The sequence below is a fragment of the Mustela nigripes genome, chromosome 1 (assembly GCF_022355385.1).
Source record: "Mustela nigripes isolate SB6536 chromosome 1, MUSNIG.SB6536, whole genome shotgun sequence".
Taxonomy (NCBI): Eukaryota; Metazoa; Chordata; class Mammalia; order Carnivora; family Mustelidae; genus Mustela; species Mustela nigripes.
In genome coordinates, this window is record NC_081557.1 from 69,846,815 (window position 1) to 69,861,941 (window position 15,127).

The following is a 15,127-nucleotide window of genomic DNA, read 5'->3' on the forward strand; positions in this document are numbered from 1 at the left end:
ATCTATCTGTATATAATATTATTAGCATGTGAACATTATAGGTCTAGAATACAGTGGACCACTGCTAGTCTATCCCTCTACTTTTTATCATATCTTTTCAGGGAGCTACAGTCTCAAAATAAATTTAGAGAAATATAGGGATTTATGAGAAAGAAAAAAGACCATGATTGTCTTCAACTTCTTCAAAGGTATAGTGGAAGAGGAAGCTATTCTGAGGTGTTACAGATACATCTCTCAGAGCCAAATGGCAGATGAGTAAGTGATAAAATGTCTTCCTATTAGTAGAACTGTTCTCTTCAAAAAGGTAAAATTGAATTGGCCACTCATTGATTCTCACATGAGAAGTGAATTTGGAATTAGAAATGTTTCTCCCAAATTGTGATCATATGTTGTCAGTGTTCTTATAGAGATTGGGAAGAGAATGAATCTGGGAATATTAGCCTAATTATAGCCTAACCCAGCAATAGTGTAATGTTTACTATTCATCACATAGGTTATTAATTTAATGAGAAAATATATTTTTAAAGTATAAGAATTACCCTCAGTGACTTTTAGAACATAATCCCTGATGAACTGGAAACTGCCTATACTTAATTATATTTATTATATTCATAAATGGCACAAATATTGATAAGTATTAAAAACAAGTCATACAGTATCACTCTAAAATGTATGGGGTTGTTTTCCTCTGATGTTTTAAGAAGTCTGATCACATCTAACATTTCTCTGTCTTGAAGTATAGATCCAAGAGCCTTTAGCCAATACATTTAACTTAATCACCCATCCATCCATCCAACAATGAGTTCCTATACATTACCCAATATATTATTATCAACTTTAAATGGTGTGAAAAATGCAAAAAGAAGTGAAGTGGATTAACCATTGAGATTATTTTTTGGAAGTGGAATGCCCATTTATTTGGTCCTTTTTATTGAGTTTTTTTTCCACATACCATAAATTTCACTCTTTTTAGTGTACAATTCTAGGGCTAATGCATAAGTTCTGTAACCATCATGACAACAACAACAACAACAAAAACAAACCAAAGAAACAAACAAACAAAAAAACAATAGTTCTACACCACCCCAAAGCTCCTTTATGTTAATGCTCAATAATTTAGTTTTACACATAATGAGTCTGAGGTGTCTGAAAGATACCCTGATGAAAATGTTCAATAAGATGAAAAATTATGACTTAGGCTTTGGAGAAAACCTGTGCTGGAAATAAAAGTTTGGCAATTTTTGTCCATGCACTGGGCTAAAGTTATGGGGAAGAGAAGACTGCCTGAAACACAAGCAAGGGAGTTTGAAGATGACCTTTAGAAATATTAATATTTACATGGCAAGTGGAAAAAAAGGAAAGCAGTATTATAAAGGGGAAGACAAGATGGTACCATAGAAGCTAAAAAGAGAACCTTCTAAAAGGGAGAGTGATCAATTGCTTGTGGCAAAGCACATTAACAATACCACATTAATAAGAACTGGAAAGCATTTTGGCAACTAGGAAGTAATCACTAACTTTAGTGAGAAAAATTTCACTGGATTGATGGGTGCAAGAGCCCAACAATGCTTTGTAGAGGTAATGGGAAGCTGGAACAAAGGATACAATTTTGAATAGTGGTTAATGAAACATATAACTCAAGGGAGTAAAGGCATGAATATGGTTACAAGTTGAGAAAAGACAACTTGTAAGGATAAGGGCAGAATTAGTTGTAATTACAAACACACAAGGTAAAATGTATTGCATAAGAAAAGATTCTTCTCTCTCTCAGGCAGAGACGCTCAAAAGTAGAATTAAGCACAGAGTTCCTTGGTATTTACCCAAATGAGTTGAAAACTTGTATCCACAGAAAATCTGCATACAAGTATTTATAGCAGCTTTATTCATAATTGCCAAAATTTGGAAGCACCCAACATGTCCTTCAGCAGGTGAATGAATAAACAAATTGTGGTACATCCATACAATGAAATTTTTTTTCAGTGATAAAAAGAAATAATCTATCATGCCACATTTAGACATGGTAGAAACTTAAATGCATGGTATAAGCGAAAAAGTTTAGTCTGAAAATGCTACATGCTGTGTAATTCCAGCTATAAAACATTCTATAAGGGTAAACTGTGGAGACATTAAAAAGATAAGTGGTTGCCCTGGAGTTCAGGGGAGGGTGAAATGAATAGGTAGAGCACAGGAGGATCTGAGGACAGTGAAACTATTCTGTATGATATTGTAATGATGGAACATTATATATTTGTCAAAACCCACAGAATGTACAACACAGTGAGCCCCGAGATAAAATATGAACAGTAGCTAATACTTTATCAATATTGGCTCATCAGTTTTACCATATGTACCAAACTAATGCAAAATGTTAATTATAAGGAAACTGTGTGTGAGAGGGGTTATGTAGGAATCTCTGTACTTTCTACTCTTTAGTAAAACTAAAATTGTCCCTTAAAAAAAACAAAAGTAAGCATAGAGATGTAGGATAGAGAAGTAATGAACTTTAATTTTCATTAATTAGCAGGAATAGGCATGAGTAGGTATTACTGAGAAAATGTTCTATCACATTCTAGATATTATAACCAGAATGATGGGATATGTCCTAATTGAGTTTCCCTAAAATTTCTGTGTCTAGGTGTCAGGCAAACAAATGAAATAAGGAAAGTAGTCACTGACTTTTGAAATATAGATGCTTATCAATGGCATCTCTATAACTGATAAATTTCTTGAAATTTAATTCATACCTTAATCTACTATTTTATTATAAATCATGAGATTGACATTGAACCATGTTACACATAATTTTAGTAAATACGGTCATTTAAAAAACTGGAAAGAATCCATTCTTGAAGAAAAAAATTAAAACAATGTATTCACTTAATAGCCTATTTCTACCAGAGCTGTAAAACATCATAAAAACAATCTTTGAATTTGTACACAATTATAGGGATTAGAAAAATAATACATATTTTAAGATATCCCAAAATGTCAGGGTCTCAAACTGTGGTCTGTAGACACCTATAAGTCCCCAAGTTCATTCAAGGGGATCTATGAGGTCAAAATAGTAACACTGTGATAATCATGCTGTTCTTACCATGTTGACATTTCCAATGTTGGTATAAAAAGTAACTATAGGTAAGGCAGCTGGATAACATGAATCATGGCAGTGGCACCGAACCACTAGTAATCACTGTAGTCATCATTGTTATATATTCAGTAAAAAGCTACTTTCACTAAGAATGTCCTTGATGAAGTAGTAAAAAATAATAATTTTATTAAATCCTGAACATACATCCTTTTAGTATTCAATGAGATGAAATGAGAAATATGCATTAAGTACCTAGGTTGCATCATAGTATGACCAATCATACTTTGAGTAAATACTGAGTTGGGAGCTGACAAAGCCTCATTTATCACAAGACACCACGTTTACTTGAAAGAACAACTGACAGGGGCACCTGGCTGGCTCAGTTGGTAGAGCATGCAACTTTTTTTTTTTTTTAAATTATTTATTTTAGAGAGAAAAAGAGAGAGAGAGAGCAGGAACAGGAGGGAAAGAGAATCTGAAGTGGACTCTGTGCTGAGGGCAGGCCCCAATGTAGAGCTCAATCTCAGGACCCTGAGATCACTAACTGAGCTGAGAAACCAAGACTCAGGATACTTAACCAACTGTGCCACTCAGGCACACAAGCATGTGACTCATGATCTCAGAGTTGTGAGTTCAAGTGCCACATTGGGTGCAGAGTTTACCTACTTATGTAAAGAGAAAGAAAAAAGCAAGCAAGCAAGCAAGAAAAACAGAAAGAGGGAGGGAGGAAGGAAGGAAGGAAGATAAAAAGAAAAAGAAAGACTGACAAACAATGGATATGCATGTATTTGTCAATTTTCTCAAAAAAGAGCAAAGGAAACCTGTGATTTCAAGAACTCACAGTATCTCTTGCCAAAGATTAAAAAAAAAATGAAAAGCAGATAAAAAAAAAGATTAAAAAAACAGATTTTTAAGTAGAAATCAGAATTTTAGAAAACTTGTTTCTGCTACTACTGTGAGCTTGACAGTTTCCCCATACCTAAAAAAAATTTTTTTTTAGATTGGGGGTAAAATCAACAAATGTGATTTTGAAAATATTATATAAAGAAATGTGTCAACATTTAGAAGATCTACATAACCCAGTGAACCAGTATTTTCCAAATGACTAAAGCATGACGTTACAAAGTCATATATAGGTAAAAGATCCATTCAAACTGCAAGACAAATTAATGGAATGCAATGTAAGTAAGTACTAAAAACTCATTTGTATGGTTTCCGATTCCATACTGCAACTAACTTTCAGAGACAATCACTTGAATTGTGGTGTAGCGACAAAAAGAATACCCACATTATTTTGAAGATACTTTTAAAATCTTTTTCCCTTTTCCAGCTACCTATCTGTGTAAAGTAAAACTGTTCTCATTTACTTCAAGTACAACATCAAAATACACTGAATGCAAAAGCAGGTATCAGAACCTAGCTGCCTTCTATTAAGCTATATATTAAATACAACTATTTAAAAATGTAAAACAATGCCATTCTTATGTTTTAATAAAAATGTTACTTTTGTTAACATGTAACAAGCTTATTAATGTTAGTTTAAGTCTTAGTTAATAAATGTATTTTAAATTTCTCTGTTTTGTATTTCTACAGTGATAAATGTTCTTAGATATAACCAATAAAAACAAAAGCTCTTTGGGGTCCTCAATAACTTTTGAGTATAAAGGGTTCCTGAAACTAACTAGAATACTAGAATAGACTATTCTCAAGAGTGACAAAATTACCTAAAAATAAAAACATAGTTTCTAATCAGTGACTTAGAACATGATAGTAAAAGGCTGATTTGATATTTGATATAATTTCATGATTAGAGCAAGTCGTAAAACATTTTCTTGATATTGACTTACAAAGAGAATTCTGTTTTACTAATTTCAGTTGTGATGTAGTCAATTTTTCTCCTCGCTGGCTTTTACTCTCTTCATCACCCTCCTCATCTTGAACTACAAAGTCATCAATAATATAATCATCTCCATCTTCATCATATTCATAATCATCTTCCTCCTCCTCATCATCATTTTCATCACTGCTTGGGCAGGATTCCTTTTCAGAGTCCTAATTAAATTAAAACATATCCTTCAGTAAATTTGTACCTTTAAATTATACATATGGATATGAAATTAAAAGATTAAATCTGAAATCAAAACAATGATCCATGGAAATTAACTTCATATGGTAAGATTAAAAGAAAGTCTTGTATTAAATGTTGAACTTTTTGGATTAGGAAGATGATATACCTTGGTAAATGATATAAAATGTTTAAAGTGGATATTAAGATTATAAGTTAAAAAGAGAAAGACCATATTAGACAGTCTTTCAATTTTAAAAGAGTGATAAACTGAGGCTCATGGTAAAACAATATATTAGACACAACAGTGAAAACATGTTGAAGGATACTTGATTGAAAAATTAAATTCAAGAATTGAGAAATAGAACAGACTCAACACTTTTTTATAAAAATTAAATACTTCAAGGAAAAATTTAAGAACAGTAACAAAACCAATAAAATATAACACACCTCAAAATCTCTACTACTATTGCGTCTCTGACGAGATCTTTGTTTTGAGAGTTCTTTCAGTTTCTGGAGTTGTTCTCTCTTTTTTGCAGCTAAAGTTTTTTCAGGCTTTTTTTGCTCCATCTCGACTGAAGAACATTCATCTTCAACCACTCTACGTGGACGCTTAACACCTATTTTTCTAACTAGGATATCACTATCATCACTCTCATCACTGTCATACATAACAGAGGAGATCCTTTTTCTCTTCCCTCGTTTGATATGTTCTTCGTCTAAGTCCTCTTCTAGTATTTGTCCGGGGTGAGTGTTGAGATCCTCCTCCTCTTGATTTGAATGCTTTTCATGATCTAGTAAGTCAGTATTTCTATGTTTGTTTTTGTTCTTTTCTTCTTCATATGTTGAACTGTTGCCAGTGTTCACGAGATGCTCACAATTACTACCATCACTTTCAACATTAATTAATCTAAGTTCTCTTTCATTTTCCAGCTTTTTATTACTATCAAACCCATTGTTACCATCATGATCTTCATCACTGTCAAGCTCTTCATCACTGTCAAGCTCTTTGTCGCTGTCAAACTCTTCATCACTGTCAAGCTCTTCGTCACTATCAAATAACTGTGAGATGCTACTTCTTTTAGTCCGCCTCCAATCAACCCGAGATTTCTGCTCACGCTCTTGAGTTTTAGAATTTTTCCTTGTTTCGTGTCTTCTAACATGTACCATTTTCACTTAAGCTTCTACAAAATAAAGTTATTAGGAATATAGTAATGATAACCAGATTTCAAAAAGAATGTATTTATGGTACAAACTATATTTATTTGGTGTTATAAAATGGTTCATAAAGTTAAAAAATCACATAAAATATCTGAGTGAAGATGGCAGAATAGTTATTCAACAAATAATTCACTGAACATTTACGAAACAATTGCATGAACTTATTCTGAATTATGCTATATTTTGTGCTGAAAGAAATAAATAGAAAAATAATGGTCCTGTTGTTCTCCAGATTATTATCCATGGGTAGAACACATAAGCATATCTTAAGAAAAACAGTACAAAATAAGAGATAAAAATAACTGCAATAAAATTATAAAGATGCAGGAAGAACAGTATAGCAACTGCTTCACTGAAGATTTGATTGAACAGATATGATCTGATAGAATTCTAAAGGGCTGGCTCTATTTCAACAAAACAACGACAGACAAAAGGATTTCAGGCAGGTAAAAATGGTAAGGTCAAGCTGTTGCACTGAGAGAGAACATGGTATGTTAAGTAATTAAGTGTGACCAAAAAAGTGTGAAGAAAGGCTTTATGCTGGAAAAAGAGATAAGTATAGAAAAATAAGGTGGGATTACCATAATCATTCATCCTTAGGCAAAGTATCCTGAATGGAGAAATGATATGAATTGTAACACAAAGGATCAATTTATATGAAGAAAGTTATAAAGTAATAGCTGACAAAAGATAGCACTGCAAAATTAAGAGATCACCTATTCAGTAAAACTGCAGCTTCTATATATCTTAGTAAAAATGGCAATGGCTTCAAACCACTCAAAGTAAAAGATAAAATCCAACAGAAAACTTATTAACAATCCAAAATTGGGTGAAAAAAAGTTTCATGGTGAAGTGGAGTATGATATTGGGAAGGAAAACAAATACTGCTAAGTTTCTGATTCAGAAAAGGCCGACCTCCATTAAAATTATCACAGGTATATAACAAGGAACAATTAGAGACAAGTAAGATAACCAGAAGAACAGTAACATGTCTTTTGTAGTTGCTAAGGAATACAGACATATGATCATAATGTAATGAGACTGACCTCATAATATATGTATAAGAACTTATATATTCTATTGAGTGCTATCTCCTTCAAAGAAATCACCTTATGAGGCTAATTATTCTGATATTTGCACCATGGCACAGAATATTCTTGGACATTTTCTATAAAACATAGTATTAAAAAATACATAAAAATATGAAAATAACTCCACTCCATTTTTTTTTATCCCAAAGAGTGGCTTAAATACTTATATTATTGACTTGTCTTAGTTTAGGAACTGTTAGCAGCTTCTAAAAATGAAATCTAATTTCAAAAGATGAATATTAATTACCATTACAGATATTTTTTAAATGGGCTATAACTGTGAAGGTAATACAAAAATAAAATGCCAAATTTTTTTGAGCAATGGCAGTATCACTGAATCAAGTTTATAGCTTTCCAAGATAATTCCTTTTTTGGGTAGGTGGGAGTGGGAAATACACCCTTCATTTAATTGTACAAATTCTGTTATGTTTAAAAGCAATATGACAGTTTCTACAATGATAGAATAATGGTTGCTAAGATTATATACAAGAAATTTTCTTTATACTGTTGGCTGAAGTGTGACCTTATGACAGTAATTGCTAGGAGATCTACTGAGCACTATAATAGCAATCTAACAAATCCTAGTCAACAAAGTATTCTGTTACTTGAAATTACACTTGGGTTGCATATTACAGAAGGCTTATATTAAAATCAGCAAAGATGAGAATTGTGGTCAAAGTTACCTTTAAAAAAATCTCTGTATTACTCTTTAAAGTAAGTTCTTTATGAATCATACTGCTTCACAGGAGGTCCACCCAATTTCTTCTTCAGGTTTTAAATAGATTACTGTTATTTTTTGTTTTGTTTTGTTTTGTTTTAAATTAAGCACCAGATAAACTAGGCAGTTTATATTGTGAAGCCATATAGTACAAGTACTTTTTGAGCGCAGTTAAATTTGCACAAACTGTGCATGTGCCTTATACTGTAATTTCTTCCTAATGAGTCTGTCTGAATTGGGAGAAATAGTGAAAAAACATTTATGAAAACAAATGACAAATATGACTTCAGTAGATACACTAAGGCAAGTGTGAACATTAGGAACATTAAATGAAAGATGATTTTATTAGTACTCAAATTCATGTACACTAGATCACTATCTCACATAGCTATACCATGTCAAAACACAGTTATTTATATCAATAGGTGACTCCTGTAACAATGGTAGAATGAGTAAGAATGTAACACTATAAAAATACCAATCACTGCACATGGTTAAGCTATTAAAAATCCTGTATGTACAGAATTTTTCACTACATTTTCCTATCTGTTTTTAAATCCTGACAATGATCCTAGAAGGAGGATACTCTTTACCTTCATTTATAAGTATCAAAGCCAACGACATAGAGTTTAAATAACTTACCGAAGATCACACAGCTTGTTAGTGACAGAGCAGGGATTAGAAACCAGGTCTCCTGATTCCCCGTCCAGTCCTACACAATGACTGCTGCCAATATTATATTTATACAAGGTAGTAAAAATCATGCCTCTAAAAAGTCAATATTTTATCTTTCATTCATGCTAAACTTTAGTTTCATAAAATAATCATCAAAATAGTTTAGTTTACAAACATGCTTTTAAAAAAAAATTATGTAACAATTTCAGTGCACATGAGTTGGGCCAGACACTTCTGGAAATTGTCCATCCAATAGGTAAGAAAAGAATGTGCAAAAGAGATGAAAATTTGAGACTTCCCTCTACCATCTTATTGATGACACTAATCACAAAATTTAAGGATTCCCCATTGAGACCAAAAGTAAAAATTTCAAAAAAGGCAGTCTCTGGTGAGAGAAAAAAAAATTTTTATTTGGGAACTGCAGTACTGAATATTTGAAAAAGCAAATTTTGTTTAAATAAAATAAACCAAGTTTCATATGTCCAACTGCCAAATTTCCAGTTCTCTCTTCATATTTCAAAACTGCTATTTTATCAATAGCATCAAAATTTCTGTCATTGAAAATGAACATAATTTAAATATGGTTGACTCCTCTTTTAAAATTGTGAATACTTTTACTATGTTAGCTGGGGAGGGAAGAATGATGACAGAAGGAAAGGGTGAGTGAACTGAACCTGAGGAGATAAATGAGAAGGTGAAGCTAGGTTGATGAACAAGCCATCTCTTGGTCTTTGGAATTCACTCAAAAAAAAAAAAAAATCCATGCAATGGATGTAATTTCTTTATATGCTGAGTATACACTCAACTTCTTGAAGTGAGAATTTAATCAGGCTTCTTTAATCATACCTTACCTTTAGGCAAAGAGAAAAACAAAGACTCCATAGAGAAAGCATTAAATAAATGAAGACGATCAATACTATCACATCTTCGTGCTTCATAGTTGATATCACATAGAAGGCACATACATAGCTATACTGTCTGCCAAATACGGTAAGTTAGAGGTAAGAATCCATATTGCTCTCTCACCCACAGGAACTCTGTAACTAAAAGGTACTTTGATGATGCCACTTGAATTTCTCATCAGAAGAAATACCCTTTAGTTTAGACTTTGAGGTTAACTCATCCTAAAGAAAAGATGCATTCTAGGAATCATTTGCCCTATCAGGTGACCGTTTACATTTTTAAAGTTTGAAGGGCAGTGGAAGCGCAGCCATTATTTGACTGAAGGGGTGCATTCCTATTTGTAAAACAACACCCCTCCCTGATGTTTCCTTTTATATGATAGTTTGGAGAGTAAACCTTAATTGATCAAAGAAATGGTTATTGAATGTACACACTGTGTGCCAGCACATGCTCAGAGCTGTGGGCGTTACTAGAAGAAATCAACGACACAGTCTCTGCTCCCAAGGAGCTCACAGTCTGATGAAATCACTAGGGACAGCAAAACAAGCCGGCATAATACATGACTTACAGTGTTTAAGTTCTTTTCACATTGCTATGAATAAATTCACCCCAGTTCTTCCATTGCTAGGAAACAGGACAGCACAACATGACAGAAACAGAATATGGGAAGGTAACATAAAAAGAGAGGAAAGCCAATGTGCCCCCCTTGGAATCACGAACCAAGCCCCACAATTTCGCAGAGAGTGCATCCTGCCAGCTTGGCTTCCGGGACAACTACAGTTTTCATTAAAATCTTGAACACTGAAGGTGATTCTCTAAATCCAGCAGGGTTGAGTGGCAGAGGAAGGATCCCCTCGGGAATTAACACCAGAGTCATTTTCCTGAGAACAAACCTGGCTCTTTGGCGGGACGCAGGTACCCAGCGCAGCTCGTCCTCCCGTCCGCTACTCTGCCTCCGGGAAAGAGGGGCACCGTAGCTAGGAAACCGGACCCTTAGACCGAGCTTGACGATGACGTGCGAGGGACGACACAAACCCCCAGGGCTCGGAGGAGCTCCGCACCCAGAAAACCAATAAGGGTCTGGAAAGGCCAGAAACCCTCGAAATCACCACTCGAGCTCCCCCGACCAGTCCTGCCCACTTCCCCACCGCCCAGGAAACTGGCACCCCGCCCACTGCAGCTCAGCCTCAGCAGAAGGCAAGCGGAGAACGACGTTGAGGGGTGTCGTCCCGCCCACCCCGAGGGCCCGCGGGAATTTTTCTTTCCCGCCTGCCGGGAGGCGCGGCTTCCCCAGCTCTGTTAATAAACCATTAGCAGCCTGAGCGAGAGCGAGTCCCCGCCCCGAGCTGCCCCCGCACCGCCCCGCGCCCTCACCTTTCAAAGCTCCTCCGCCTCTGCCTCCGCCTTTGCCTCCGCCCCAGGTACCCACAGCCGACCGGCAGCGCTCCTCCTCCTTCCGGGGACTAGGGGAAGTCCCGCCTCTGGGAGGAGCAAGGGGCGGAGCCTGCAGCGGGAGGGGGCATCTTCCGGGAGCGTGTGCTGGGGGGAGGAGCGGTCGCCGCGCGTTAGTCAGGGAGCGGTGCGGGTCCTGGTTCCAGTTGAGGTGGGAAGAGGGGCTCGGCGGGCTGTGAGGGGCCGGGAGGATTGTCCAGGCTAAGCCCAGCGCGGGGAAGTGTGGCTTGCGGTGGAAGGGGTTGGCTTCTGGGGAAGAAATCAAACGTAACCTTTCCCTTGGGGAAGGGGGCTAGTCCCCGACTCCCTGGTTCTTCCGCTCTCTGCAGTAAGTTTGGGGTGTGGCAGGGGCTAGTGACGGGCGTTTACCCTGCATCAGGACGTGGAGGAGGTTGGTGGTCACGATGGGGTTATAGACTTTAACGCGGCCCCGGGGGGGAATAAAACAAATGTTTGTAATCCGGATTATCCGCGGTGGCTTGGGGCCTCCTCGGCTGCCCATCTGAGTTAAAGGCCTGTGCCCTCAAACTTCTTCCCCTCTCATCTTCCTCTGCTGTCTCCTTGCCGGCCAAGCACATCCGGGGGCGGGGTCAGGGCCCCCAGGTTCCTGGTAAGGCTAAAAGACTGAGTGAGTAGGACTGTTAAAGCGAGGCTGTGTGAAAGAAGGAAGGGTTTTGTAGATTGCTTCAGAGCGAGTGTGGGGTGAGGCCCTGAGTCCCAGAGCCTCAGCATGTCAGGGAAACGGAAGCGAGTGGTGTTAACTATTAAAGATAAGCTTGATATAATAAAAAAACTAGAAGACGGAGGTTCTTCCAAACAACTGGCAGTGATTTATGGAATTGGAGAGACAACCGTTCGGGATATAAGAAAAAATAAGGAAAAAATTATAACTTATGCAAGCAGTTCTGATTCCACAAGTCTTCTGGCCAAGAGGAAATCTATGAAACCATCCATGTATGAGGAACTGGACAAAGCGATGCTAGAATGGTTCAACCAGCAAAGGGCAAAAGGGAATCCCATATCTGGACCGATTTGTGCAAAAAGGGCAGAATTCTTCTTTTATGCTTTGGGAATGGATGGTGATTTTAACCCCTCTGCTGGTTGGTTAACTCGTTTTAAGCAGCGGCACAGCATTAGAGAGATTAATATTAGAAACGAAAGATTAAATGGAGATGAGTCTGCTGTGGAAGATTTTTGTAACAACTTTCGAGACTTTATTGAGCGAGAGAATTTACAGCCTGAACAGATCTACAACGCAGATGAAACTGGACTCTTTTGGAAATGCCTGCCTTCCAGGACTTCTGGGATCAAAGGTAAATGCACTGTCTCTGGGCACAAGTCAATTGAAGAAAGAGTCACTATCATGTGTTGTGCCAATGCAACAGGTCTACACAAACTGAAACTTTGTGTTGTGGGGAAAGCAAAGAAGCCTCGCTCCTTCAAGTCAACTGACACCTCAAACCTGCCAGTCTCTTATTTCAGCCAAAAAGGTGCATGGATGGATCTTTCCATTTTCCGACAGTGGTTCGATAAGATCTTTGTGCCACAGGTTCGAGAATACTTAAGATCTAAAGGCCTGCAGGAAAAGGCTGTGCTCTTGTTGGATAATTCACCAACACATCCAAATGAAAACGTCCTTAGGTCAGATGATGGCCAAATATTTGCTAAATATTTACCACCTAATGTGGCTTCATTGATCCAGCCCTCAGATCAGGGAGTCATAGCAACAATGAAGAGAAATTATCGTGCAGGTCTTCTTCAGAACAACTTGGAAGAGGGTAATGACCTGAAATCGTTCTGGAAGAAGCTAACTCTACTAGATGCACTTTATGAAATAGCAATGGCATGGAATTTAGTAAAGCCAATTACCATTAGCAGAGCATGGAAGAAGATTCTTCCTACCATAGAGGAGAAAGAAGGCTTGGACTTTGATGAAGAAGATGTTTCTGTGGCTACTGTGGCCACCATTTTACAGCATACCAAAGGACTGGAAAATGTGACTACTGAGAACATCGAAAAATGGCTTGAAGTGGACAGTACTGAGCCAGGCTATGAAGTGTTAACTGACAGTGAAATCATCAGAAGAGCGCAAGGCCAGACAGATGAATCTAGTGAAAATGAGGAGGAGGAAATAGAACTGATTCCAGAGAAACATATTAATCATGCAGCTGCTCTCCAATGGACTGAAAATTTGTTGGATTATCTAGAACAACAAGGTGATATGATTCTGCCTGATAAACTGGTGATCCGTAAACTTCGAGCCACCATCAGAAATAAACAGAAGATGACAACCTCAAGTCAATAATGGCATTTCATTGTTACATTGTTTCAATAATTGTGTTTGTAACTCTTAACCTCTGCAGTGTGGCTTAATTTTCTTTGTGTTCTCAATTCTCAGTCAACAGCCCTATGAAATGTAGATACAAAAATGTGTCTGAAGTAGTTCAAGGATTATGTGCTTTGCATCATCTGTCTTCTTTTTCATTTGTGCAGATAATTGGAAGCCGATTCTGTATAATTACCTATATACATGCATTCATTTTTGTAGATCTGCAATTATCCCTTCTATTACAGTGGCATTCCCTAAACTTTCTTAAAAAAAAAAAAAAAAAAAGAAAATTACAGATAACAGTGAACAGATTGTGCACTTTCCTGAAATCTGTTGTTTGGTTTTATGAGAGCTGCCACGGTAATCTTTTCTTATATTGACATCATAAATGGTTATGTTTTGTGTATCTGTATACACTGACAGAATGAGAAATATCTGTCTTTTAGATTTCAGGGTGATCTGCAATAATTAAAAGTGAAGTCCAATAATGAGGAAACTGATCTATGAATTATAAAAAAAACTTAGAAATCATACTTATGTTCTCTTATTTGTTTAGGTGGCAAGAGGGGGAGATTTTTCTGGAAATAAATATATAGGAAGTGATTATTAAATTAGTAAGAAAACTGAAAGCTGATACATAAAAGATTCTGATCTATCCATTCGTAGAAAACTGAGTTGAAAATTTGAGGAACTGTAGGTTATTTATACAAGGGGAATAAATAGGCTTGTTTTAATTGGGTCTTATGAATTGGGTAATTATTTATTCATAATTATAGTATGGGTTTTGTAATGTTACATGTGATAATATGAGCTCCTACCTTATATGTGGGGAAGAATCTTGGGAATTTAAAGTTACTTTTTTTTTACTGTGTACTTGGAAATGTCTATAGTTTGAAAAAGTTTATCATACCTTCTTTTATTTGACATGAAAAGAAAAAAATGAAAAGAATAAAGTTATTATTTTTAACAAGCCATAGGTTGTGACCTGTTTTATGAAGAAAGCAGAAATAATTATGGAAAGTGCCAGTTTCTAAGGAATTTCATCATTTACTCTTTTGACACTTGTAAAAAGGTATTCTTCTAGAATCTGCTTAAGTCAGAATTTTGATAAATTTGCTTAGGAAATTTAATATGTTTATTTAACACATTGAAAAGATTTTACCTATGTGAATTTTGATTTAATTTATGATTTAAAAGTGATGTCGGTCTCCATATTATTTCATGTTTTGGCCCTTAAAAAATGCTGTTGGTCATTTTTTTAAAGGTTTCACTTTTTCACTGAAATATTTTGCATTTTATATTTATAGTGCCTTTCTTAGAATTCTAAGACTTTAAAGAGACTTTAAGCTTTCCCTAATTTCTGTTATCTTCATGATGTATGTCCACATTTTTTTTAAAGACTTCTGTGATGAGAACTGTTTAAAAGTTATTGCATGAATTGCCTCAGTGCACAGAGGAAAAAGCCTCAAATTAACATATCTATTGAATCAGATAATTATACATCCTACTATAAATTTAATTGTATATAAAAGAATTTTTCCTTTTTCTAATATGAAAATATATAAAAGCTGCTTGGAATTTCTGT

General features: G+C 36.0%; 2 protein-coding genes across 6 annotated transcripts in view; one reads left to right on the top strand and one right to left on the bottom strand.

Annotated features, from left to right (window-relative positions):
• CCDC82 (coiled-coil domain containing 82) overlaps nucleotides 1-11,230 on the bottom strand; it is a 30,567-nt gene extending 19,337 nt beyond the window's left edge. Inside the window, exons 1-4 of one of the 5 annotated variants that reach the window (XM_059413252.1) lie at nucleotides 11,136-11,218; nucleotides 10,655-10,841; nucleotides 5,604-6,337; nucleotides 4,936-5,140 (exon numbers count right to left, since the gene is read on the bottom strand). In XM_059413252.1, the coding sequence (XP_059269235.1) occupies nucleotides 4,936-5,140; nucleotides 5,604-6,323 (925 nt within the window). In that variant the 5' untranslated portion in view covers nucleotides 6,324-6,337; nucleotides 10,655-10,841; nucleotides 11,136-11,218. Of the gene's footprint in view, nucleotides 1-4,935; nucleotides 5,141-5,603; nucleotides 6,338-8,825; nucleotides 8,907-10,654; nucleotides 11,114-11,135 lie in introns of those variants that run through there. The other 4 variants (XM_059413262.1, XM_059413234.1, XM_059413243.1 and 1 more) reach the window with 4 other exon arrangements.
• Nucleotides 11,231-11,292: 62 nt separating this feature from the next.
• Nucleotides 11,293-14,514, top strand: JRKL (JRK like). Its single transcript, XM_059413223.1, has one exon. The coding sequence runs from the start codon at nucleotides 11,944-11,946 to the stop codon at nucleotides 13,516-13,518; it is 1,575 nt and encodes a 524-aa protein (XP_059269206.1). The 5' UTR covers nucleotides 11,293-11,943; the 3' UTR covers nucleotides 13,519-14,514.
• The last annotated feature ends 613 nt before the right edge of the window (nucleotides 14,515-15,127 follow it).